General features: G+C 36.6%; 3 protein-coding genes across 5 annotated transcripts; all 3 read left to right on the plus strand.

The window, feature by feature from the left end:
* Nucleotides 1,198-5,086, plus strand: LOC18789558 (pentatricopeptide repeat-containing protein At1g09900). Its single transcript, XM_020563159.1, has one exon. It carries the CDS (start codon nt 1,375-1,377, stop codon nt 2,929-2,931), a length of 1,557 nt encoding a protein of 518 aa, XP_020418748.1. The 5' UTR covers nt 1,198-1,374; the 3' UTR covers nt 2,932-5,086.
* On the plus strand, nt 10,768-14,230 carry LOC18793359 (ruvB-like 2). The gene is made up of 2 exons (XM_007223045.2): nt 10,768-12,079; nt 13,321-14,230. The coding sequence occupies exons 1-2, from the start codon at nt 11,331-11,333 to the stop codon at nt 13,961-13,963; spliced, it is 1,392 nt and encodes a 463-aa protein (XP_007223107.1). The 5' UTR covers nt 10,768-11,330; the 3' UTR covers nt 13,964-14,230.
* Nucleotides 19,523-24,071, plus strand: LOC18791741 (protein WVD2-like 7). 3 transcript variants are annotated; one of them, XM_020555007.1, is made up of 10 exons: nt 19,524-19,682; nt 19,805-19,939; nt 20,171-20,794; nt 21,286-21,654; nt 21,748-21,806; nt 21,963-22,058; nt 22,179-22,248; nt 23,039-23,134; nt 23,335-23,384; nt 23,538-24,071. In XM_020555007.1, exons 2-9 carry the CDS (start codon nt 19,880-19,882, stop codon nt 23,371-23,373), a joined length of 1,413 nt encoding a protein of 470 aa, XP_020410596.1. In that variant the 5' UTR covers nt 19,524-19,682; nt 19,805-19,879; the 3' UTR covers nt 23,374-23,384; nt 23,538-24,071. The 3 variants fall into 3 exon arrangements, with proteins under 3 accessions (XP_007223230.2, XP_020410596.1, XP_020410595.1); XM_020555006.1 differs by having other exon boundaries at nt 19,525-19,682; nt 23,556-24,071; XM_007223168.2 differs by lacking the exon at nt 23,335-23,384 and having other exon boundaries at nt 19,523-19,682; nt 23,556-24,071.

Here is a 27,303-nt window from a genome sequence, read left to right on the forward strand (position 1 = left end):
CACAACCTTATGGTAAAGAGGTTGTTGTCCTTGCACTTAACCATGCTCGAAGTGTTTAGCAGATTCCTTATAAAATTGAGCACAACACACATCATACCATCTAATATTGTTGTCCTTATTTTTTATTAGGGCTTTTTAGATGTAGGTCCAAAACGATTAGCTGTCATCGGGTTTAGTCCTCGCGTCTTTGGTTTTAGATGTAGGTCCTTTGACATTTAATTTTTTTTTTTTGTGTCGATTTTAGCCTTTAAGGTAAATAAGGAAAACACGTTGAAAATCTAAATTTAATGCATTATTTCCTCGTAATTGAATTCTAGAATTTAAATTTTGAATTCTTTTCTTGATAATATTCCTAATATATTGATAAAATACAATTTAATCAATAAAAAATAAGGACCCACATATTATATCAATCGATCAGACAAGCACCCGCATTAAATTATGTACCTGACATACAGGTAAATAATGTTATTATTAGCAACGAAAAATACTTAGTGATAAATCGTGTTACCTATAAGTTAGGAACATAAATTAGAAGACTACCTATAAGTCAGATGCAAAAATAGACAAAATAAAAAATTGTATGTTACCTATAAAAAAATAAAAAAAATAAAAAAAAGGTATATAAAATACTATTACACATTGTCGAAAATATGAAAAAACATATATATACCTATGCAACAGGCAATAGGCAATATGACATAAATCACTATTACCCGATTCAAGTCATAAGGGACAACATTGGAACAAAAAATGATTTTAAAAATAAAATAATATAAAGATTACATCATAAAATATTAAAATAGGAATGTAATTTTATGTAGCACAAAAGTCAAAGGACTTTAATCAAAGTCGCCAAATTCAAGGATTAAACCCAACTCCTTAATAGGAATTTGAATCTATATGAACTTTTCTATTTTTATTATGGCCAATAGCGATATTTATACAACTGAAGTGGTTTTTTTAGCATCTGAAGTGGCATGTCCGTAATTTCGTTTCTTTTCAATCCTAAATGTTCCATGTCATTGGGCCGTTTTTGAAAGTGGACCGGTTGAAACCTTGGGCAACTTAGGGATAAAATTTTGATTGTAACAGTGATAACACTATTTTACTTTTCCGGAATCTCGTTTCATAGAAGTCTTTCTCCAAATTAGGGGTTTTGTGCTATCTGGTGTTGCAGGGAGCAACTTAAGAGATAATTCAGCCTATCATCTCCTGCCATATATATATATATATATATATATATATTAAATATAGCGCTGTGAGCTCATGCTCCGTCGATGTTCAGTTTGAAGACCCTTCCTTTTCCTTTGACAGCTCTACCCTGTTTGCACTGTGAGCTCAGTCGATGTTCATTTTGAAGATACTAGCACCATGAAAAGGTTCAGGTACTTCTCCAACTCTCACAATCTTGACTCCCTATTATCACAATCCAGACCATCATTTCATGCTCCCATTTTTCTTCCCAAAACCCTAGCCTCGCATGAGCCCTCTTCTGGTAATTTCTTGAATTCAAATCGGTTTCACACGAAATCTGCTTGCTATTCAGTGAGTTCCTTGATTTCCTCAATCGGTTCTTCCGCAGTCTGTGCTTCAGCAGCCCCATCTTCTCAAAAGTTGCAATCTTTACATTTGTACACGAGTGGTGTTGATAAGGGCCTGTTCGTGAATCTTTACTTGCTTAAAGATCAATATCATGGACGCTTTCAGGCATTTTCAACTGCGTCTTCTGATGCGTTCGAGCCTCCCTCGCCACCAGGAGCTTCAGGTTCTGATGAGAAGCATGGGTTGGGGAACGTGGGTATTGATGGGATTGGACCGACTTCAAAGCAAGTTTTGGAAATTGTTGGTATGATTAGAAGGGGTGAGAATGATTTGGCGTCCAAGTTGAATTCGATGAATGTAAGTCTATCTATTGCCTCCATTGCTCAGATTTTTCAGGTGTTGAATTCCGAAAAAGTATCTGCTTTGTGTTTATTTGATTGGATTAAGAATTCACAGCCCATTAGTTGTTATGGAAATGATATTTGTAGCTTGGTTATTGATAATTGTGGGCGGTTAGATGATTACCATGCAATGCTTCACATTATGAATGACTTCCGATCAGCGGGAATTTGTCTCACACGGAATGCATTTGAGTTTATATCTGTTTCGTCGTCAAAGAAGGCTTCTGTTATCAAAGTGGTAGAGGTATTGAATGAAGTTGGTGGATCGTGTCGACCCGTTGGTTTGCTCTCTTTGATTGAGATGCTCAGTGTCAAGGGTTCATTTAAAATGGCCGAGTTTGTGATGAAAATAACGGAGAGGAAGAGATCTTATTACAATATCATGATAAGAGAAAGTTGTCGGAGAAGAAATTTTGGCAGAGCTATTGATATGCTTGATGAGATGAGGCAAGTCGGTTGTGACCCAGATTCCAAAACTTACAACTATATACTCAGTAGCTTATATAAGAACTACAAATCTGCCGTAGCTACTAAACTGTTTGAACAAATGTTAGAAATGAATTGTTCTCCTGATGAAATAACCTACGAAATACTGATTTGTTACTCATGTAAAGTTGGAAATTTTGATTTTGCACGCAAGTTACTTGATAGTATGGTATTGAAGGGCATTAAACCTCGACTTACATCGCATGCAGCCTTTGTCAAGGGTTATTTTAACTTGCGGAGATATAAAGAAGCATATGAGCATGTTGTTGATTCAAGTGTTAAATACAGTTGCTTTAGCAATTCAGTTTACAGTTTGCTTGCAAGGCTATATATGAATGAAGGAAATGTAGTCATCGCCCAAAATATTCTGATTGACATGATTAATAAGGGTCTTAAACCGGATTTTGCAGTGTATACAAAAGTTTTGAAAGAGCTCTCCAAGACAGGCAGAACAGGCTTGGCTGAAGATTTGAGTAGCAGGTTCTGTAGTCTAGCATGAAGTGGATAATGTATTCCAAAAATCCATTGGTATTTTAATTTTAATTTTTTTTGATATAGTTTAACTTGCAGTGTCTGTTTTTATACTGGCCTCTTTGTCCTTTCCAGTTGAAGTGTTGAACTCAGACTTCCAATTGATGAAGTGATTTTTCAAAAGCATTTCTGCTAGAGTTAATGCAAATCAGTTTAACTTTCTGATTTTCTTCCTCAACGAGGTTTCATGTTGTTCTGCAGGCCATAAGAAAAATAAATATTGTGTCCCCAAATTTCTTGTTGTGTTGGACTAGAGTTTCGAAAAGAAAATAGGTAATGCATACCTTTTCTTTTATTCCTACAGTTTCGATTGATTGGCTGGCATTCTTTTTAGAATATTAAAACTGCACGGGCGGACCTTAAAACCATAGGCATACATGTAGCTTTTAAACGTACTCTTGGTGACACTGAAGACAATGGACAGAGAAACCTGGCTTAATTTATGTGTTAATCAACATTCTGGTAAGGTACTGTTCTTGCTTCATTACATGTAGTTTTAGAAATTAAAGTAAGTAAAAGGAACCCTTTTTTGGGGTAAATTCTACATTGGCTATGGCCTTCTACGCACGTTTATTTCTTCAGAATTTTGAAAGTTAGAATGCATCCCATTTTATTTTATGTAAATGAATCTCTCAAGTTTGGACATTTTTAATAAATTCATGCACTTGAATAGTCTAGGATGAAATCCAAGTTGGTTGCATAGCATATATTGCAAAGCTGCTATTTGTGCAATTTCAGAAGACTCTCTTTGATACCTTGAAATTGCTCAACATTTGGCCTCATGCCTCACTTAGGTTTCACAAAATGCAAGTGCTGTTGAGTCCTTCATTTCTTGCATTTTTGAGAAATTTTGCTACGTTCAACAAGATATTCTGCAACATCTTGTTACAAATATGATTTTCTGCTTCATTCAGAAAAGAATATATATTTGCTTTCTGTGTCAATGCTTTATATGTGTTTGTGTTCATCCGATGGATGGATGTTCTGTGAAGGAGAGCCAAATTGAGTTTTGATGGTTGACAAAGAAACGTCTGCTAGAGTAATATGACAATATTCGCTCTATTATCATGGTGTCTTGTGCCATTCATTTTCAGTGTCTAATGTGATCATGGTTTTGGATGGTTAGTTCGATGGGACTGTTGTATATGCAACAAGGTGAAAGAAGTTTGAGTTCTTTTACCTTTTAAAGATCCATAGGTGCACTTGATTTTACTTGAAGGAACTCCAGATATTGAATCTCCATACATAATTTGTTTATTTATCATGAAATGGTATTAGAAATGAGTCCAATTTCTGACTTCCCAGACTAATGTATAAGAAAAAAAAAAAAAAATTATACTTTCGACCGAAAAAAAAAAAGGGGAATAAAAAATTATACAAGTTTCATAATTCAATATCCTCAAAACCAAGAAGTGGATCAATTAGGGAAGTAGTTGATTCAATTCCTTAATTCCCCTATCCTGGTACCCCAATTGTCGACTTCCTCCATTCCAAGCATGATGGTCATGGTAACTTGGATTTAACGTGAAGATTGTATGGTATGTTAAAAGACATAATATCTAAAAATTTCCCTTCCCTTTTTTTTTATGAAAAATGTTGTAAAATAATTATAGTGGAGCCCACCTAGGAGATGCTTGCCTATAAGTAAGGCATCCCCCTACTTGTAACATATACAATCAGTAGAGATACAGAAACATTCAATAAACAGAACAAACACAGAGAGAACAACAATCCTCTGTTTTCCAAATTCTCTCCTCAATTCCTTTGGTTTTATAACACGTTATCAGCACGATTTCTCTATTCAGAGCCTCAACGCTCTCTCTCTTTCTCTCCGCAAAACTCAGCAACCCCACTGCTGTGATCAGTTCTTAGCTATGCAAAGCTTTTGCAGCTCTTCTTCTTACAATTATTACCCTCTGGAGGTCTCTGGAGTTAACACTTTCCATGAAGCTCAGAACCTCACAATCTCACCCGATCTCTCTCTAACCCCACTGCTCAGTTGGCTTCGAGGCGGCCCTGGTCGCTCTTCCAGGATCGGCAACTTCTTCGAGCTCATGTATTGCTTCGAAGCCAAAAGAAAACCCAAGTGAAAAAAAAAAAGAAAAAAAAAAAAGGGAAAACAGTAAGACTAAGAGAGAGAGAGAGAGAGATGGAGGTCTCTTTTTGTGTTGAAACTCCTTTCTTCTCTGGCTGCCACCGGTCCCCAACCACACCCAATTCCTACCCAGTAGCTGCCGACCATGTTTGACTACTCGATGCCGTTGATGGAGCTGGACCTGTAGCTGGCGCTCGTAGAGTTCGCTGTTCCGGTGATTCAGGCTCTGGGCTCCGTCCTCTCATTCTTGGGCATTCTTTTCCTTCTAATTCAGGCAGAGAAAGGGTATGGCTACTCTAAGTTTGAGAGGCATGCGAAGAACATGCTTATTGCTGGCCCTGTTTTGTGGTTGCTGGGTCTGAATGACACAGAGAATGATGGAGCATGTGGTGGAGATGCGAGGTACCTAACTTTTGCCTACTTAACCAGCAATTCACACCTTTCTTTCTAACAAAAACGTGAAAGTTGCTCTAACAATTATTGGAGAGAAGACAAGTGTAAACATGGGAAGGAAACTTTCAATTTGGCTCTAGTGTATAATTATACATTATGAGGCTGCATGTGGCTCCACACATCATGACGACCAACTAAGCACTAGTCATTTAGTTTAAAATTAATTAATTAAGATCTAATGTCAATGAACATGATGAAGATGCTTGTTAGAAAAAGAAAAAAAAAGGTGTCGTCACTTTATTATCAATACCTTTTGAAGAAGCAACACCGAAAGGCTAAGCTCCTTTGTCAATTATTTTATTATTAATCTATACTATTTAATATTAATATAAATGCAGGTGTGCAGATTACAGGTGGAAAGCATTTGATTTGAGAGACAATCATAATGCCTTCCACAAACAATAATAATATTATCTACTATATTATTTGATTGTGGTGTTGATATGAACCCACAAATAATTGCCTTTACTTTATCGCAAATTTACTTTACTTAAAGTATGATGTGGAATCGACCCTCATACTTTATGAAATTACTTTACTGTACATTATTTACTGTATGGTGTAGGTTTATTACCCATACAACAGTATCTATTTAAAAGGGTGGTGCGGTTTTATCGTCCACGCCTTTACTTTTATTTAAAAGTATGGAGCAGAATTAGTGCCCATACAAGCACATTTACTCTTACTTAAAGTATGATGTGGAATCGACCCTCATACTTTATAAATTTACTTTACTGCACATTTACTTAAAGTATGGTGTGGGTTTATCGTCCATCCAATAATTTATTTACCAGCAATGTATTTTATGGATTAAATATGCTGTATGATGAGTTTTTACAGTAAGCAGATCAGGACCAGAAGTTCCTTGATCCTCATCATACAATTACATCAGGACTTGAAGATCCTTGATGATGATATTAATATGAGAGCTGGCAGTCTCTCCGGTATTGTATTTGTAAACATGTGATTGGACTTAAGGGTCCTTGATCCCTGACATGTAAATAAGGACCTAGAGTTCCTTAATGATGTAACAGTACCGTATTGGTTCATGATGCCGTACACATGGATGATACCTGTACTGGCAGATGAATAGATACGTATTCATGACTTGATGAATAGTACTATTCACATGAATAGTGACGTATGCATAAATATTAACCATTTTTGGTAAACCGTCACTATATACAAAAGGGAACCTGCAGTTTCTTAAACTCATGAATGAGCAATTAAATGAGATGCCAGAAGTTCCTCAAAATATGGACAAATATGTAAGGGCTTGAAGTCCAGAAATGTCCATACCATGAGAATATGTGATTTTGGCCTGAAGTTCAAAATCTAAGGGGATTGAATGTCCATACCATGAGAATATGTGATTTTGGCCAGAAGTTCAAAATCTAACAGTGTTGAGAACCTGAAGTTCCAACAATTAAATGGACAACCCTTGAGATATTATTGCAAATTGTGGTACGCCACATATCTCTTTGGCATAAGAGAATGATGAATTGAGGCTCCCCACGTATTTTGTTATATCTGGGCCGAAAACTCATGAACCCAAATATATAAGATATTAGCGTGGCTTTTACTCATTTCATATTTCATGTCCATTTGAAAAGGGCAAATAAATTCTGAGTTTGTGTTTAGCCCAGGCCAAAAGTTCCATACATTGAAATATGAAATTTGGGAAAGTCGATGTGGTTATTTGAACCTATAAGGCACAAGGTTCCAAACCGTCATTTTGAAAAGACGTAAAAACCACAGGTGCAAGTTTAAGAATGTGCGCAATTATTATTACAGGAACATACAACAGATAGATTTTTTCCACCTGCAATGAAGGTGCAGGCCCTGTAAAATCTATAAAATTACATTATGTTCTGGAAGCCTCTGAAGGAAGAGGACGACGCCTCTTAAGCTTAGCCATGAGCTTCTCGTGGTCTCCCAAAATTCTTTCATTGGAGACCTGCAGCATGTCTAGCCTTCTCAGTGTATCAACTGAGTACGAACTCACCAGTTTCAACAAGGAATTATTCTCTCCTTTAAATTTCTCAACCTCCTGTTGAGACTCATGAAGCATTCTTTGGAGAGACGAATTTTCAGTTGTCAGCTTCTCAACCTCGTTTGCTCTAGCACGCAAACGATCAGCCATGTTAGAAACAGAAGCAGCACTCTGAATGCTAAAAGCCATTGAGTCATCAATAGCCTCTTCCTCAGACCTCCCTGTTAACAGCATTTCATTCATTGGAGTAATGAAATTCCTAGCTACTATGACAGCAGTAGCATCATTCATCATCACAGAATCATTAACTGTGAGATGACGATTTTGGGATACAAAGGATGGACGCCAAACTTTGGCGTCACTGGTTGCTGTTGGAGCATCATTTAAATTAAAATAATTTGGGCAGGAAGAAGAGGAAGCCATTTTTGAGAAGGTAAAAGGTTTCGAAGAAAGTCTTAGGAAAACTAAAGTTTCAGAAAATGAAGAAATTTGAGTTGAAACGCAGTTGCTCCAATCAAGTTTTGCAAAGGCCATATCTATAGGAGGAAATATGGCTACTGTTTTTCAGGACCCCAATATCTTCTCGAATCCCATATTATCTTTTTCTTTCCTAGAGTCCAAAACTTCACGTGGCCTCTAATAATGCCTGTCGGCACTTTCGGCGTTTTCAAGCATTATTTTCAAAGCCGATCTTGCTTTACGGATTTCACGGAGCTACTTTTTCAAAAGCATCCCGAGAATCTCGCAATTTTCCTATGGTTAATTTGAAATTCACCGGTTCTACCTATTCATTGTATTTGTGTGTAAATGTACTAACGAAATTTTCTTTGCAGAAGACATCCAGTTTTCTTCATACCTAGTGATGCGATATCTACTTGTTTTTCTTATCAGTGAGCACTTAATGTGCCCGAGAAGCAAGACTATCTCTGATCATCCATTCAGGAAGCGAGACTATCCCTGATCACGTTTCCACCACATCAGGGAACTGTGAAGGCAACCTTATGCTCTAATCTCCGGAAGTTCTTCTAAACTAGAAGAAATGAGAGCTTGTCGTTTGCTCCCACCAGCTTCCTTCCTTGATTGCCGAGCTTGTTGTCTGCTCCCACCAGTTTCCTTCCTTGATTGCTTACCTTACCTTGCAATCAATATCACAATCTTTTTGCATTTTTTTTTTCTCTTTTTATAACTCTCTGTTCATAAGGGATTTTATTTCTTTAGAATGAACATCCGAAGAAAGAATCCTTGCAGTGATCCTAACTCTGAGAGTTATTTGTTTTTGACAGAGAAAAGAATTGTGATTTTTGCTCTTGCAGGATATAACAAGATCATCAAGCGATACTTTATATTTACTGGGTCGATACGAGCTTGAATGATACTTGAGAAAAGTTTCTCCCACCTAAGGATGTAAGCAATACTTGTGTTATTTTATGCTTATATACCTATTTGATATTTTGTCTTGAAAGGTAACCAAATGATGTGGGTATAGCAGTGATCAATATGATGCACGCCTGTTGCGTAGCAAATGATGTGGATTGAAGTCCCGAAAGGACAATCCTTTGACATGTCAATATTGATATTATGCACGCCTAATGCGTAGCAAATTGTATAGGTTAAAGTCCCAGAAATTAATTGACATGTATGTATTAGTCTGTGGCATGCCTGCAGCATGACAGATATATGGGTTCTAAATGTTCCAACTCCCTAAATGGAGATTATCCATGCCCTACTACTAAATAACGCTCCAATGGAGGTTATACTCCACATTCTCACATAATAAAAGCCCCATGAAGTGGCTTGGGTACCCAAACGCAAAGAAATGCTTATAATTGATGCATGCGCATGCATATGAGAATGGTGGAATCATGAATTGATGAATGACAAATTTTGATTTTAGAGTAGCTACTCAAATCATCAATGGGCTGTGTTGATTGGAATCACGTTCAATTATTAAATGTCGACAATCTCATTGGCCAAAATGGAAAGAGGTAATTCCACTATAGATGAGAATGAACGTGACAGAACAAACCCACAGTACGAACCCCAAAACATGTTCATACTGAAATTTATACTTGGGTGTTCGGAATAAAAGGGAATATACCTACTTTGTATGACCCACTATTTCTGGCAGAAACAAGGAATGTTGGGTTTTTCTCCATATTTACGGATTCAATTATGCCCCCCCTTATTACACAATTATGGAGACCAACATATTATCTTTAAGGGTTATTAAATGCACAGAGCATATCGTCAGAAGTGATTCCCTAAAGATGTATAAATAGCTGGGTTAAAGCTATATCATGTGTCTTAAAGTTTAATCCTTTTTAAACAAAATCCTTGAAAGGATTGAAATTGCATGAAGCAAGTCCCTGAAGGACATGTGCCTGAAGCACAAAATCTGTACTCAATACTAATGTGCATATATTGTCTCAGTGAGTACATGGATTATAATGTGTTTGCAACACATTAAAGCTTCTGCAGAATTCACGAAATATTTGTCTCGACTTAAGGATCGAGTATTGTGCCAACGAGATTCTTGCTTATACTAAGAAAGTATTGAAGCATTTTTATGAGGATTATCCGGTGGTCCTTAAATGTTTTTCCGGAAGTATACTAGACCAGATAGAGCTCAGCTCCACACTGTACTCTTTTTCCTTCATCCAGGTTTTTATCCCATTGGATTTTTCCTGGTAAGGTTTTAACGAGACAGTGTCGCTCACGGGTTTAGGGTACACTATGAAAATTTTTATGGTCACATACTGGAAAAGCTAGTCATGAAATTTTCCAGGGGGAGATATTTTTCAGGGGGAGCGTGGTTTTCATAAAGACCTCCATACACTGTACTCTTTTTCCTTCATCCAGGTTTTTATCCCACTGGGTTTTTTCCTGGTAAGGTTTTAACGAGGCAGTATCGCTTAAGATTGACTCACAGAAGCAGTGTCAACTACGATATTCAGAAAGCTGATCAACAGTATGACTTAACGATATTTTGCCAAGCATCAGGGGAGCGCGCTATCAATAAAGATCTTCAACCACTGTACTCTTTTTCCTTCGTCCAGGTTTTTATCCCACTGGGTTTTTTCTGGCAAGGTTTTAACGAGGCAGTGTCGCACGCGCGTCAATATACACAGAATTTTATGTTACACATAATTATGTACTCTTTTTCCCTTTGACCAGTTTTTGTCCCACTGGGTTTTTACTGGCAAGGTTTTTAACGAGACATATTCTGTATCATTTGTGGTCTCCAAGGGGGAGTGTTGTAAAATAATTATAGTGGAGCCCACCTAGGAGATGCTTGCCTATAAGTAAGGCATCCCCCTACTTGTAACATATACAATCAGTAGAGATACAGAAACATTCAATAAACAGAACAAACACAGAGAGAACAACAATCCTCTGTTTTCCAAATTCTCTCCTCAATTCCTTTGGTTTTATAACAGAAAAAAAGAATTTGGATTTTCCATTCGCAAAAGCCAAAAGGATTATCCCTGTCAAATAAAAGTTATCTGTTTGGAAGGTTAAAATGGGGTCTTCAAGTTTAGGGTTTATGATGTTCCAAATAGAACAACTATTAGAAAATGGAGGGAACGAATAGGGGGACAAAAAACCTCATGCTAACGTGGCATATTTTCAGCCTCACAATTCTCTTTTCAAGCATATTAACGGTTTAGACGGCTGAGATTAAAAGAAAGACGGGAGGCAACAGCAAAACAAATTAGCCATTGAAGAGAGAACCCTTCACTCTTCTTCACTCTTCGCACGCCGCCGTCAGTTTTCCGTCACTTCGCCACTGAAGAAAACCCTTCACAGAGCTTCTCAGTCTTCAGCCATGGCGGAGCTAAAGCTCTCAGAGAGTCGGGACCTTACTCGAATAGAGCGCATAGGCGCGCACTCCCACATCCGAGGGCTCGGCCTCGACTCTGCCCTAGAAGCCCGCGACGTCTCCGAGGGCATGGTGGGCCAGACCTCGGCGCGAAAAGCCGCCGGCGTAATTCTCCAGATGATCAAAGAAGGCAAGATCGCGGGTCGGGCCGTACTGTTGGCGGGTCAACCCGGAACCGGAAAGACCGCCATCGCCATGGGCATGGCCAAGTCGCTCGGCCTCGAAACTCCCTTCGCTATGTTAGCCGGAAGCGAGCTCTTCTCTCTCGAGATGTCCAAGACCGAAGCCCTAATGCAAGCTTTTAGGAAAGCCATTGGGGTTAGAATTAAGGAAGAGACTGAGGTCATCGAAGGTGAGGTTGTGGAGGTTCAGATTGACCGGCCTGCGGTGGCTGGAGCGGCTTCGAAGACCGGGAAGTTGACTTTGAAGACAACGGAGATGGAGACGGTGTATGACTTGGGGGCCAAAATGATTGAGGCTTTGGGGAAGGAGAAGGTGCAGAGTGGGGATGTGATTGCTATTGATAAAGCTTCTGGGAAGATTACAAAGCTTGGTAGGTCGTTTTCGAGATCGAGGGACTATGACGCCATGGGACCGCACATCAAGTTCATGCAGTGCCCTGATGGAGAGTTGCAGAAGCGCAAGGAGGTCGTGCATTGTGTCACCCTTCATGAGATTGATGTCATCAACAGCAGGTACTTGAAAATCTCAGCTTCAAGCTTGTGCTGTTCATAATTACTAATATTGAGAGCATGCTGCTGTGAATTATGAATTTATGATTGTTAGTAATCATATAATAATCTTGGGAAAATTGCAATTAGCCTCCTAATTTGGTATTCACTGGTGAATTGTAAGTGTAATTGGTTTTTAAATTTTTATCTTTTCACATACTGGCTCTATCTAGAGTGTATATGAATCATTTTCACCTAACGTACTTATCAGCGGTGTAGGGGACTACCACGCTGTGTCTGAGTTGGAGGTTTTGTACCTCAGTTTTGATTTATATGGGCTTTATTTGAGTTCTACAACATTGTGTAGTAAGATTCTATTCATGTAGAAGTTTTTTCAACTCTGTAGAGATTACAATCGCTTATAAGTTAGAAGGTAGAAGCTTTTCTCGTCCTCTCTAATTTTCAACTGTGTTGGTCCACCAAATCACAAAAACTGTGTATATATTTTTCTGTTTTCGAAAGAAAAAATGTGGATTGTATGAGGCTACATGTACCGAGAGAAGGGTTTGAAATAAGAATCAGTACCCTTGATCTTGAATTGCCAAAGTGGCTGTAGCCAAATTGAATAATTGGGAAGTTTACTGGCCGGCCATTGTGAGATTTTTCTCTGTTGACGGATCTGCTTACCGAGTTTCTTACATTTCTTTAATTTTAAAAAAATGATAATAATTTTTCCCATTTGGTGTACTAATGAATCATATGAGAAGGGAAGAAGAGGGGAATGGCAAAGGATTTAGCCTTTCCAAGAGGCCCTTGTCTAATATCAGCATTATCATTGAACCACCTTCCAGGCAAACTTGCTTTGACTCCCCAGCTGTTTGCGTCTATTGGTGCCTGCATATTTTAGATGGTTTTTATTTTTTAAATACAATGCCCTTAGGAAAACCTACATTTGGTCACCTTCCAACCAAACTCGAAAAAACCTAACCTGATGAAACTTCAGGGAAGGTTAACTCCACCAAAATCTGAATTTTATGAAGCTTGGAGCTGAAATTGCAATTGAGTTTTGGCGAGGGTGAACACATGCACAGAAATCTACAAAATATTTTAGGAATTTCCAGATATTTATCAATCTTGATTTGTTTTGGATTGGTGTTACTGTTATTATCATGATAAAACATCCATTGCAATGCCACTACTTTAGTCTCAGTATTGGCTGTGGATTAATATGAAATTTCTTTGATTATACTATATCGCTTTTCCAGAACACAGGGATTTCTGGCACTATTTACTGGTGATACTGGTGAAATCCGTTCAGAAGTGAGAGAACAGATTGACACAAAGGTGGCAGAGTGGAGGGAGGAAGGGAAGGCAGAGATTGTGCCAGGTGTCCTCTTTATTGATGAGGTGCATATGCTTGACATTGAGTGCTTTTCATTTTTAAATCGTGCTTTGGAGAATGAGATGGCTCCAATATTAGTTGTTGCTACCAACAGAGGGATCACTACCATCAGAGGCACAAACTATAAATCCCCCCATGGGATTCCTATTGACCTCCTTGATCGCCTGCTTATCATTACCACCCAGCCTTATACAGAGGATGAAATTCGTAAGATTCTGGAGATCAGATGCCAAGAAGAAGAAGTTGAGATGTCTGAAGAGGCAAAGCATTTGTTGACCAAGATTGGTGTTGATGCATCCTTGAGATATGCTATCCATCTCATAACAGCTTCTGCCTTGGCATGCCAAAAGCGGAAGGGAAATATTGTGGAGATGGAGGATATTAACCGAGTTTACCATCTGTTTTTGGACGTAAAGAGATCAACACAGTACTTAATGGAGTATCAGAGTCAGTATATGTTCAGTGAGGAAGGTGATGAAGATGATACCAATGCCATGCAATCTTGAGAGATTCCTTGCGACTAGGAAAGACTTTGTGTTTATTTCTGTATCTTGGTTTATTGGTTTTAGGCAGCACTGGACTTTTTTCATGGGAAAACGGCATTACTGCTCTTGTATGTTTGGATCCTGTTTAGAGTTTTGGGATTTTATGGTAGTTTTGTGGTTTTTCCATTTGAAGCATGAATCTGTAATATTTATCCACATATAACAATGTAGCAGGAACAGTCTCAGGACTTTGATATCTAATCTACTTTAATCTAGGGTTTCCGACTACATCTTCCTCTGGGAGCCATACAAGTTACAGAACCTTCGCTTTAATCAATTGTGATTCGTTCAATCCAAGTCTGTCCAAGGGAATTGTAAGGGGTTGTTTAATCAATTGGCAAATTTCAGCAGTTAGTCCAGTTTAGTTTGTAATTCACATATTCCCTCCTTTCTCATCTCCCTGAGATGCTGATTGCTGAGTAAAAAAGAGGAAGAAAATATCAGATACAGTTTTTGTTCGTCAATCAGTCTCAAAATCTTGTATGCATGTTAATTTATGGTAGAATGTGAATTGCCAATCATTAACTAGGGTATGCTTTGAAAAGTAGAGGATAATTGTTTCTACAAGTCTGATGCAACTCTATTGAATGAACACCGATTGCACTCTTCAATTCCTTGATATTTCATTTTGAATTTTGAAGAATTATTCATAGAAATTTAACACAAAGTGAGAGAATTTTTTTAAGGCAAAAGCTGTTTCAGGCCACATGATTAAACATTGCTTAACATAAGAAAGAGACAACAACGAAAAATCTGATTAATGAACACTAAATATGGCAAATGAATGTATAAATAAATAGATAGATGAGGAAGTAAGACTCTAACCAGAAGAGGGTGGATAAGATTGCCACATCCTTTTCTTGTAGAATCCCATCATCCTCATCATCATGATCACGGCCAAATGTGATGTTTGGGATGTGAGAAATCTTGGGCCACTCCTTTCCGGTGCCTTTTCGGTAACTTTGCGCAAGACTCCGACAATGAAAGAAGGAAAGATTCTGCAGTGGTGATTTTAGCAGGAAGCCTGGCAGTGTTTTTAGGCTATTGCAAAAAGTAAAATTTAAGGAAGAAAGGCATGGCATTATGGTAATTCCATCAGAATGCTCTTCCTTTACCCATCCCATTCCTTCCCACTCTTGCAGACCCCACATGCTTACAAGTCCAAGGTGTTTCAATTTTAGATGAGGATGATTTTGTTGATCTTTGATTTTCTATTCCCAAAAATTCATCTCCAACCTTCTTCACTTTCCTCATATCTGATAAGATCAGTCTTTCAAGGGACGGCAATTCACCAATAGGAGGCCAAAACTTACATTCATTCCATCTATGAAGAATAAGGACTCTCAGATTGCGTAAACACATCATCCATACAGGACAGGACCAGTGGTGCCATGATAGAACCTTATGCCTAAATACTCCAAATCTTGGTGCGGTCGTAAGACATTCAGTATTTCTACACTGTTGCTTCTTCTCTCCTTGCCTTGAAAATTCTCAAAAACTAGTTCCAAATGAGAGAGTTGCTTTTTGTTTCACAATTGTGCTTTCTCAGCCTCACCAACATCTTTGGCATCTTACCAAATTCTTATTCTAAGACCACCTTCCAAGGTTCCCAGGTCTCCCAGTTTCAGTGCTTCATTGGTGTCACTGCCACAAACATGATACTCATCTAGTGTCTTCAGACTTGTTAATCTCATAATGCCTTATGGCAAGTACTTGAGCTTATCACAACCCTGAACATAAAGATGACTTAAGTTGATCAACTTCCCCATGCTTTGAGGTAGACTTTCAAGTTCCTTGCACCCAATAAAGCGCAACGTTTGCAAATTGTACAAATCACACACTCTGTTCGGTAACTTCTTCAAAGAAGGATTATAACTCGAACTTAATGTCCTAAGACATTTCAATTCCAAAATTAAATTTGAGTGTATAGTCGTGATTTTTGAATCGAAAGCTGTGAGGCTATGCAGATTTTTGAAATTGCAAGATGAAATAGATAATGGAAATGGGCCCTTCGGTGCAAACATTAGGGTTAAATGGCGGACCTTGTCATTCCCTAGCCCTATTTTTTTCATTAGCACTCAAGAGCTCTATCTCATTCTTATTAGTACCCATAGCCTCCGTACGAACACAATCATTCTTGGTGAGAAACTGCACAATGTTATGCATTTTGCACTTCCTAAGAAAATCTTGGGATATCCACAGCTCAATCAAATTATCTTTGTTGAATTCATAATCTTTTGAAAAAATAGCACAATATAAAAGACGACGTCTGATCGCAGCTGCCAAATCATAATAACTTAAGTAATATTGGTTGGAAAACCTGTTGCTCAACCTCTTGCAGATCCCATACCTTACCATCCAACACATCTTGCCATTCTTTCATGGTTTTCTTATAAAGCATCATACCACTCATAGTCTTTGCGGCAAAGAGGCAAACCCTTGCATCTCTTTGCAATCTCTTTGCCAATAGATTCAAATGCTTGAGACTAATATTTTTCCCTACCAGAAAATGAAATCTGTGTGAATACTGACAAACAATCCTGTTCACTCAACACCTCCAAATGAATCATATGAGTGGAAGCTCCCATCATAATAGCAACTTCCTGCTTTCACGTGGTCACCAATATTCTACTGTCTTTGACACAACTTTGAATTAATAGAAAAGTTGATATATATCTAAATTTCCATTGAGGAGTTGAGTTTAATCTTTGGATTTGGTAACTTTGATCCAAGTCCTTTGACTTTTGTGCCACATAGAATTACATTCATTTTTTAATATTTTATGATGTAATCTTTTTATTATTTTATTTTTAAAATTATTTTTTGTTCCAATGTTGCCTCTTATGACTTGAATCGGATAATAGTCATTTTATGTCATATTGCCTATTGCCTATTGATATGTATATGTTTTTTCATATTTTTAACAATGTGTAATAGTATTTTATGTACCTTTATTTATTTATTATTTATTTTTTTATATAGGTAACACAAAATTTTATTTTGTCTATTTTTGTACATGACTTATAGGTGATTTTCTAATTTAATGTGGATGCTTGTCTGATTGATTGGTATAATATGTACATATTTATTTTTTATTGATTAAATTGTACTTTATCCATATATTAAGAATATTATGAAGCAAAGAATTCAAAATTCAAAATTTAAGAGCAATCCAAATGAAATGGCCCTCAAATCTGGATTGTTCATCATGTGACTTTTGGGATCCTCCTATATATATATTGGAATGGAAGGAGAGTCATCTTGATTTTTGTCCGTGTGAGGGGCATCATTTGTCTCAAATACTTGTCGTAAATAACATAAGTTTTTTTTTTTTTTTTTTTGGGTGTCGCGAGTAACGTGAACATCATGTACAACGATTGGCTTTTCAACAAAACTTCTAGTGTTTTTCTTCTTGTGCTTGAACTATTTGAGCTATCCAGCACCCTGTGATTGTCCATAAATTATCCTATTCAACAATTGAACCAAAAAGAAGAAAAAAAAACTATGGGTTTCAGCTTGAAATCCAGATGCATTATGCTAATGGGTGGAAGGATACCACCCCGGCCAGGTAAGAGCAGAGAAGCCATAGTCCAAAGATCGAACCAAAACGATTAGAATGAACCCTAGGAATAACCAAATCAATCAAGAAACAAGCAACCACAAAGAACACATGATGTTGGTCATCTCTCCAACTCAATCTGATTTTGTCAATACGATCGGATACGAAGTCTCCAGTAGGCACTGAATTCTTCCCATATTTTTCGAGTTTAAATAATTACGCTTTTGAAAACCACTAGACCTTTTAAATTGGTCATCTCAGCTACAAAAAATTATGTGTCTTTTCAGGCTGAATTCCTTCATGATCATAAGGTTTTAAGTTTCTTCATGCTGCTTCAAACACAATTCTTGTTGCTGGGGCAGGCATTGCACCATGGATTGGTCTACTACCTTTACCATTATCAATAGCAGCAGGTGGATTATTTCCAATATTCTGAACATCATTATGAACAACAAGTAGTAAATTCGTTGACGTCTAATTGGCAAAACATTATCAATTTTCAGTCACTGGATTATGGTTCATCGGATTTTCTACACCACTAATTGGCAAAACATGATGATTTCGGTCACCATTCGATATATTGCCCCAGACATTCTTATCACCATTTGCTCCCCCGAAAATTGCCGCACTTGGACTAGCTGTTGACCACGATTAAGCATCAAGTTCTGAACATTACAAGTTACTTTCTAGCCATATTTTATTTGTTTTCGATCAATAACGGAAAAATTCAAGCCACTAAGTTGTTCTGGTTGAGCTAATTAAAAGTGGTCATTCTGACCACTATTGCCTTGTGGAGCAAGCGACACCTCATAAGATAGCCTAAAGGATAGAATATAGGTTGTATCCTTCTTTTTAAAACGCTCAAAGTCCTCGTTGATTTGTTTAATCAAACACCATGTTGTCTTGACATTATTTATTTGGAAGCTCCATGAATGCCTCATAAGTATAAATGGGCTGATTAGAACCATATTTTGGTTATTTATCTTTATATGTTGGCTTTTTGTCATCATTTTGACCATTAGAATATAAATTGGCTCTTTGTAGCCATTGTAATGATTTTGATTCTTGAAACACCCAACAAAGCCACCTTTTGGCCTATCGATGTCTTAGTCTGGCTTGTAGCCATTTTTTTAATTATTATTAGAGTAATACTTTAGATTATAATCATAATTTGGCAACTCATCGTGGCTTTTTTTATTATAACAAGGGTGGCATTTTAAGCTATTTCCCAAATACAAACACATTTAGTTGAATTTACTTTTACACAAGTTTAACAAATTTCACATACCATACGCATTTTTAGAGGGGCCATTCATGAATAGGCCAGAAAATTAAAGGATTGAATCAACCTGAAATACTTGCGCATTACATAATTTAACATCTAAATCGGGTGGGAAACTAGCTTTTTATAAGTTCGAATCTAAACTACGCTTTCAATAAACAAAGTACAATTTACCGGTTGGGAGCCGAACGGGCCAATCTGGAAAAAGTTGTAAGAAGTATTATAATTCTCTTTTTAGGACCCCATCATGAATAAAAGCAATGTTAGATTTCCACACGAACTAAATCTTAAAGCATTCATATTCTCCTAATCTCCTCATTGTCTCGTAACACATTGAAGACCCATGCTTGTATCACGTGGACCTCATGCCAGCCCCATATTAATTAACCTACTCCTCCCACGTGGCCCACATGGGTCCACAGACTTCCCTGCCTTTATAAAAACTGCAAATGAACCAATTTTTTAACCAATTAGATTCCATCTAAACCTGCATAAACCAAAACCCACCGCGGCTTCTCTGTAATTAAAGGCACAAACCAGGTCCTAAAATGCTCACCAGCACTAGTTTGGTGTACACGTGGCGAATGTAGGACCCAGATGCAGAAAGAGCCACTATGACGCATCGCAGAGAAGCCACGTCGAACAAAGGGGCGTTAGTTGCTTTCTGTCTCTTTCTATGGTGCATCGACTTGGAGAAATACTAGCCATTTTTCTTCTTCCTTCTTCGTAACTTCTCTCACTGCCACAAGCAAAGGACTGAGTACTTAAGACGGTGCGTTGTAGGTTCGGAGTGGCTCTCTGAATCTCAGATCTGGAAGCTTCTTTGCTTGAACTTGTTGGTAAGTAGACGGTTACTGTTGATTCTCATATGCTTGATTTTTCCTGTTTGGGTGCTGAGAAAACTAGAGAAAGCAAAGGAAAATTTACTTGGGTGATAATTTTGTTCTTTTTGTTTTTGTAGGAGTTTGGTAATGGAGAATTTGATCTACTTACAGAAATAGTAAGTAACTGTAGAGAGAGTAATTGGAATTTGGAAATGGCGACTTACACTGAATTTCATCAGCCTGATATAGCTTCAGACCGTCAACACTCCCAGGTACTAATTCTGTGAAGTTCTTGCTTTCACTTCCTGAATTATCTGATTGGTTACTGAGAAATTGAAATTCTAAGTTTAGTGCGTGATTTATGAACTCTAAAATTGAAATTCTAATGATGAAAGGGATGTTGGTATTGTAGAAATTGTCTTGACTCTTGTAGATGTGATTTATGTGCTTTAATAATTGAAGTTTGCTGCTGTATGATTTTTGTTATTTTCATATAAAATCAGGACGTATCTATCTCTCAAATTTTGGATCATGGTTCGATATCCTTTGGAAGATTTGCTGTAGAATCACTGGCATGGGAAAAATGGTCTGTTTTTCGGCACAACAGGTGTCTGGAGGAGCTTGAAATGTACAAGTCCAATGGATTGGTTGCCCAAAAGAAGGCCTACTTCGAAGACTATTACAAAAGAGTTAGAGGTCTTAAGGCATTGGAAGTGCAGCACCAAGAAACCACCCAACCTGATCCTTGCCCGGATGTGAAGATTAACACCATGCAACTGGTTTATGAGAATTGTCATGACTTGTCCAAACAGAAAACGTGCGGAAATGATACAGTTGCTAATTCAGATTCGTCATTGGGTACCACAGTGGATAAACCGAGACAAGCTAAGCAACAACCATTGAATGACTGTAATGACAATACGGATAAGGTTATCATGGCAGATGAAGCCAATAATACTTTATCTAATGTTGAACCAGAACAAGCTAGAATTGATGCTTCCTTATCATCCACTCCATCAGTCACTAGTAGCTCCAGAGCTGCCCAGCATGATAGCCTTGTCTCTGACGCTGTCAAGAATGATGCTGACAAGCCAAAGAAACACGCACCTCCTGTATTAAACGCTAAGGTATTAGCTAGTCTCTATGTACTTCTCTCATCTGTAGAACATCCCCATCTTTTATAACTACGCCATGGAACAGGAATTATCTCTATCTGAAAATTTTAGTTTAAATGAGGATCTAGCTCTGGTATTAATCCTACTAGTGGAGAGCTAAATGTCAATCGGTTTTCATAGTCAAAGGTGTCAATGACTTTGTTGATTCTTATATTGAAAGCCTTTTGGTTGTCAGTCCCACTGAATAGTAGGGGACATAAAAAAGGACATACACAAAACACATTAGAATTATACAGGTAGGAAGAAAGCGAGAGTACTGTAACACTCTCATGGCTTATCTTCTGGAAAAAGAAGGAAATAATTAGTTTTTCTTTGATCAATTAAGTTGTGATGGATGTTTTTACTTCTGTTGAGTAGCCTATGGATTGACTTCTTGCTTGAGCTCAGACTTTTTCTATATTTTCAATGTAGTTTTGAGGGGTAATTTTGGGTTATTATTTCAGGTTAATGCTGCTTTACCTCGAAACAAATCAAAGTTGGACTGCAGAATTACTAAAGATGCTGTTAAGTCATTGGAGAAGTCAAAACCACGCCCACTGCATATTACTTCCAAAAGGGATAACCATCTTCTTCCTAGCAAGTGCAACACTCGTGGGGCTGCCAGCAAGAATAATTCGAACCATGTTTCGTCGCGTAAAAAACTTACTGAAGTTTGCTCCAGTGCCACTGTTCCTAATCCTTCGTCAACAACAAGTAGATTGGTGCCATCTTATCCTAGTGGTAGAAGTGATCCAGAAAAGGCAAATTCAAATGAAAAAAAATTGGCTGATAGGTTACCAACAAATCTACCAGTTCTTGCACGATCTGTCCAGGTTGACCATCTGGCTTAACATTCATATTACAATTACGATCAGCTTTGATGCTGATAAGCTGATAATGATTTTCTCTTTGCCCTATTTTTGCAGAATACATCAAATGAAAAATCCATTGCTTGTGGCTTGAAGAACATGGCTGTAGAGAAACGGTCTGATTTCATGATGATAACAGTTTTTGTATCTATATTTGTCTCTCTCTCTGTCTCTGTCTCTCTCTGTCTCTCTCTGTCTCTGTCTCTGTCTGTGTCTGTGTCTCTGTCTCTCTCTCTCTCTCTCATTTGACTAGTTAACTTGGAACTTTTCAGGAGCTGTATTGGAGTTTCTAGAAAGCCTACAGATTTGGGAAATCAACAGATGCAACGGAAGGTTGGCCAATCTGAGAATCAGAAACCAAAATCCATGTAATGCATGTTACATGTGCACAGATTGTTTCCTATAGTTTGTCACTTTTATCTTTTTGTATTTTGAATTATGCTTACAAGGGTTTGAAAATGAAATAGTTGAGCTGTCAATAATTACAGGTTTACGAATAATCCCGCTCGTGTTAACTCTGAGCGCAAGAATTATGGAAAGGAAAGAAAAGAGAAAGAGGTAATTATAAAATTAGATATGGTTAGTTTATGCTTGAATGTATATCCTCAGTCTCTGGTGCGCTTGAAAGTTGTATGTGCCATTGGGATTATAAGAGATTAGTAACTCAAGAAGGCCCTGAGGTCACTTCAAGTTTTCTTTTATAACTTGTATAGAATATTTTGTTCTGGTTTTTTTCTGTGAATATTTCTTTCGTCATTTATAAGAGAAAAGGATGAATTATGTTTACCTTCCCCTTTGCCTTTTGTGTTCTATAAACATTCCAATACTGTGAATGATGAAATGGTTCTTTCATTGTATGGTTAACCTATGGTGCACTTACTGGCTATTAGGATATTGGAACTTGGCATATAGTCGTGGTTAAATGTTATCCATAATGACTTTTCCCAAAGCTGGAAGATTGGATAGCATCTCTGACTTTTTGGTAAATTCATGATAATGTTGCATGAAAATTAACAAAAGATTGATATATATTCTTCTTCTTAGCATGCTTAATTGTTGCCAAGATAGAATAGCTAGGCACCGCATCATATTGACGAATGGAGTTCTGAATCTTCTGATCTTTTTCTTTTATGCTAATAGTAATGATGATCCATTCTTGTGAAATTTTTTGCCCAATGTGTTGTTGAGTAATGTTTTAAGATTTTTTGAATATAATGGAACCATGCCAAGATCTTATTATATTTGGTTTTGAAGGTTGATAATTGTTAATGAATGCCCTATTGTTTTGTTTGTTTGTTTAGATTTTAGTACTATGTAAATCTTGTGGTCATGTTGTATATATGTGCAGGGAAAAGAGGAAAATAACGCTGCAAACCGAAGATATCCAAAGCCCGCCTCAACTGCGACATCCAGTGTTCATAAGAATGTAAAAGTGGTGCATAAGGTTGTTTCTCATCGCAATCTTAGTTCTATCTGCTAGTTTGTATGTCTTTCAGGATTGATAATACTTGGATATGTTTTTCCTCCCATAAAATTGAAGTTGTTCAATATTTATGTTTCTCCTGGCCAACTAGATTAGCGTGCGCACACACATATTGTTCATCAGCAAATTAAACAATTGGAAAACCTTGTTATCTATTTCAGATTGCAGAATTGAAGTCTGGAATCCTCCCACATGCTTGAAGGGAACTGAGGTCTCCTTTTTTCCCCCCTCCATATCACTAAATAATTAATTAGAAAACTTTCTTTTTTGCCTGGCTTGATTGTTTTGATGAAATATCATTCGATCTTTTGTATAAAGATCACCTCTTATTTGTAACTTTGTAAGTGTGTCCTCATTTTTATAGGATAAGGTTATTGTGCAGACTGAAAATGCCAAGCTCGGTCCGCATCCCCTATGAAATCAATGGGGCCTGTGCAACAGGAAGAATGTGCCGTCACATTTATAATGTGGCAAAGTTTGCAAAAACAGGGGAGGACCAGTGGAATAGATCGAATGTTCACCTGGAGAGGTCAATGGAAAGCCCCAATGGAATGTCAGATACATTAGCCTCATAGTACGCAACTGAAAGAGTTATTTGATAAGAAAATCATGTTTTGTTTTCATTTCGAAGGCTGTCATCAGATGAGGCGCTGAAGTTTAGAAAGTTTATTTTAGATTTGAAGCAAGAATATGTATACTTGCGAGAAAAGTAACTGCACGCATACCTTAAGCTTTCGGAGAACAACTGAATGTAAATTAATGGAGCTATATATAACAGAATGACGATGCTTTCTGCTGTACTCAATCAGAGCCTTGTGACTTGTGATCGTGAACATGCTGGGCACCAAGACTCAGGTCTGTATCTGTCTCATTTTTAAAAAAAGAATAATTTGTTTGAAAATTACATTCGCCCAGGGGTGGAGCTACTTTCTGGGTCCAGGGTTGGCCTTGGCCCCTCCCCATTTTGAAACTTTTCACATTGTTACATGTTATATATAAGATGAAAATAGTTAAAGAAACCTTGGTAGTTCTGAGTTAATGGCTCACCTCTAAAACAAATTATACATAAAATAACTTAAATATATTTAGCTGGAACTGTAAGTTAATAGTATTTTATTTTGAGAACTTTGAAGGGAAAAAAACAAATTGAGTTTTTATGGGGCACAACTATGTGGGAAAGGAATGCGCTCTCCACTCTAGACCAGAGTTTGAATTTCCCTCTTTATAGTATAGATTAAATTAAAGTTGTATATTAAAAAAAAGTTAAATTAAATTACTAATATATAACAAATCTGTAGTTTTTGTAAAACGCAATTGGCGTGCCAAGGGGGCTAGTGACCAGTAAACAAAGGCGCCTTTACCCCTTTTTTTTTTTTCTTTTTTTGGGTGGTGGGATCCAGAAGGCGCCTTATCCTAGTAGCTGGACTGGATCCATCAAACAATACACGGGGTCCCGGTCTAATCGGGGTGATTAGGACACATTGGGGACTTTTGTTTTGCTGGAGCAGTTGACTTGGAGTTTTCCTTGACAACTTACTATCGAAACTGGGTGGAAGAAGGGTAATAATAGCACGAAGCAATCTCCAAATCATTGAATATCACTCACATTAAAAATCTATCAAACAGAATTAACAAGACGAATACAAGTCAAAGAAAATATATATTAAAAACAAAGCTTTTGCTATATCGTAGTTTCCATCATGCTAGATCGTAGTTTTCACTGATATGGTAATTTGCTCACACGCATACATACACAGAACAACAATAATAGATAAGACTGAGCTTGAGATTTTAAGGGTCCTGTGCGAAACTTAAACCAAGACTCACATAATCTAACACAAACTTATATCATGACATACAACAATTTTATTTTTTAAGTAAAAAATCATCATCAATTAGCATGCAAATTACAAATCAAATTTATAAAAATTTTGACATCTCAATTTGAGAAACTTAAATACCAATATGTTCAGTATAAAGACTAGGTTTTCCTTTCAGTGCTCGTTAACTATATAAAGACTTGTATATATTAAAATTTAGATATATAAAGACTTGTAAGCAATCAGCATGATGAGACAAGTCGTGTAGATTGAAAGTTAGATATATACCTGAATTGAAATTGAAATTGAAATTTGACTATTTGATTTTGAGTGCCGTTTATGATTTTTTTTTTTCCCTTAGCCTTTTATGAATTTAGGAGTTAGTGTTTTTAATTTTTGATATTGAAATCCTTGATATTGAAAAAAATAAAATTAAAGGATTGAAAAAAAGAGCCAAAACGATTGATTGGTAATGATTATTAATTAGTAGAAAATAAGAGTTTAAGAAGGAGGAGGAATGAATTTCTATTTCTTTTATTGTTGCTGTGACAATAGAAAAACAAAAAATAAAAAACAAAACAAGAAAAAAACAAAACCAAGGTAAAACTGTAATCATTGATGTACACAAGTGGCCCTCGAGCGCACGCCAAAAGTAGAAGTTAAAGTGCAGCAAACCAGCTGCCAAGCCCATCCTTGTGTAAATGTTCTACGCGGGTTTTATATAATATAATACTAGTTTCTACGTATATGCTTCTGCGCTTATGAGAAATTTTTTTAAAAAAAATTTAAAATTTATTTTAGAATTAAAAAAGATAATGGATAGCTATTTTCTATAAAAATAAAATCCATTATCTGATTTTTTTTAATTAATTTTTTTTTAATATGAAAAATTGTGAATTTATCATATTATCCTCATTTAATTAATAATTTCAATTCTTAATATTTGCATTAACTAAGGGCATTTTGAATGTTTTATCATTCTCTGCATTTTGCTTTATATTTATAGATTTAACATATTAATATATATAACATATACGTTAAAAAAAAAAAATTGGGGGCCCTAAAAAATTGGAGGCACGAAGAACTAACGTAGAATTGAAATTAGAGAAATGAAAAAGCATTTGTGGATCTACGGCAATTAATTACATTTCACTTTCTGAAAACGAATTCGTAAATCAGTTTCCGAAATTTCATATGTAATACCTTGATCCTTGATTTTGATACTTAGAATTAGTAAATAAATCCCCATAGTCAATAGAACTAAATTTAAGTAGTAGGCATCATACCTCCATCCAGAAGCGGACAAAAAAATTGTTGTCACTGGTAAACAAAGGCGGCTTTACTCTAGTGATTGGCGTGGAGTTGGAAATTCGGATACATTATATACATGGCTTCGATACTTTTCTTTTGGTAGACCAGTTGACTTTGGAGTTTTCCTTGATGACTTACTCGCTATAGCAACGGGCTAGAAGAAGGGTAAAAGCACAAAGCAAAAATCTAGAGACATACACTTTCAGTTTTATTAATATTAATTTTTTTTATGAAAAATAGTACAAAGCTCAACTCAAACAACTAAACGAAACATCAATGTGAATTGATTTGGAGATAATTATTTATCATTTTTTTTTGTTACATTAAAAAGGATCGTTAATTTAAGATTTCCCGTAATCTCTCTAGACAACAGTAAACATAAATTTGATTTAAAAGTTGGCATAACCAAATAAGAAAAGTACCTATAATCAAGGATTAAAATATCAGCCGTGCAGATAATATCGGGCCTCTAATTTATGGATATTTCGGGGGATATATCGTTTCGTTTTTAATATCGGGAAAAAATCAACAAAAAAGAAAGATAAGGCATTGAAACGCATAATTTTGGTGTAAAACTTTCATAGATGTTATGTACATTATCAATGAATGTATTGAACAAATAAAACTCAAAATGTACTAATAATAAGATATACATATGATGAAATATAAGTGGTATGTAATGCGCGTTAAATGAAAAGTTTGAAAATTAAATTTTAATTAGAATGAATAAATCATGCATAAATCCATAGTTTGTTTTAACATTGTATTATAATTTATATAAGTGTCCATCTGTATAAATGAAGAGCTCCTATGAGGTTCAAACAATGAGAAACAACCATATAGATTCATACAATAGTCATACCAAGTCATGTAACCCAAGCAGTTTGTAAGCCTTGTTTGAACATGATGCACATAAGTCTCTCTTGAGCTCCCTATTGTCCTCCCATATATGAGATAGTTAGGATTAACCAACTAGTAGGTCCATAATATTTTTTATCA

This window comes from Prunus persica, chromosome G1, assembly GCF_000346465.2.
Source record: "Prunus persica cultivar Lovell chromosome G1, Prunus_persica_NCBIv2, whole genome shotgun sequence".
Lineage (NCBI taxonomy): Eukaryota > Viridiplantae > Streptophyta > Magnoliopsida > Rosales > Rosaceae > Prunus > Prunus persica.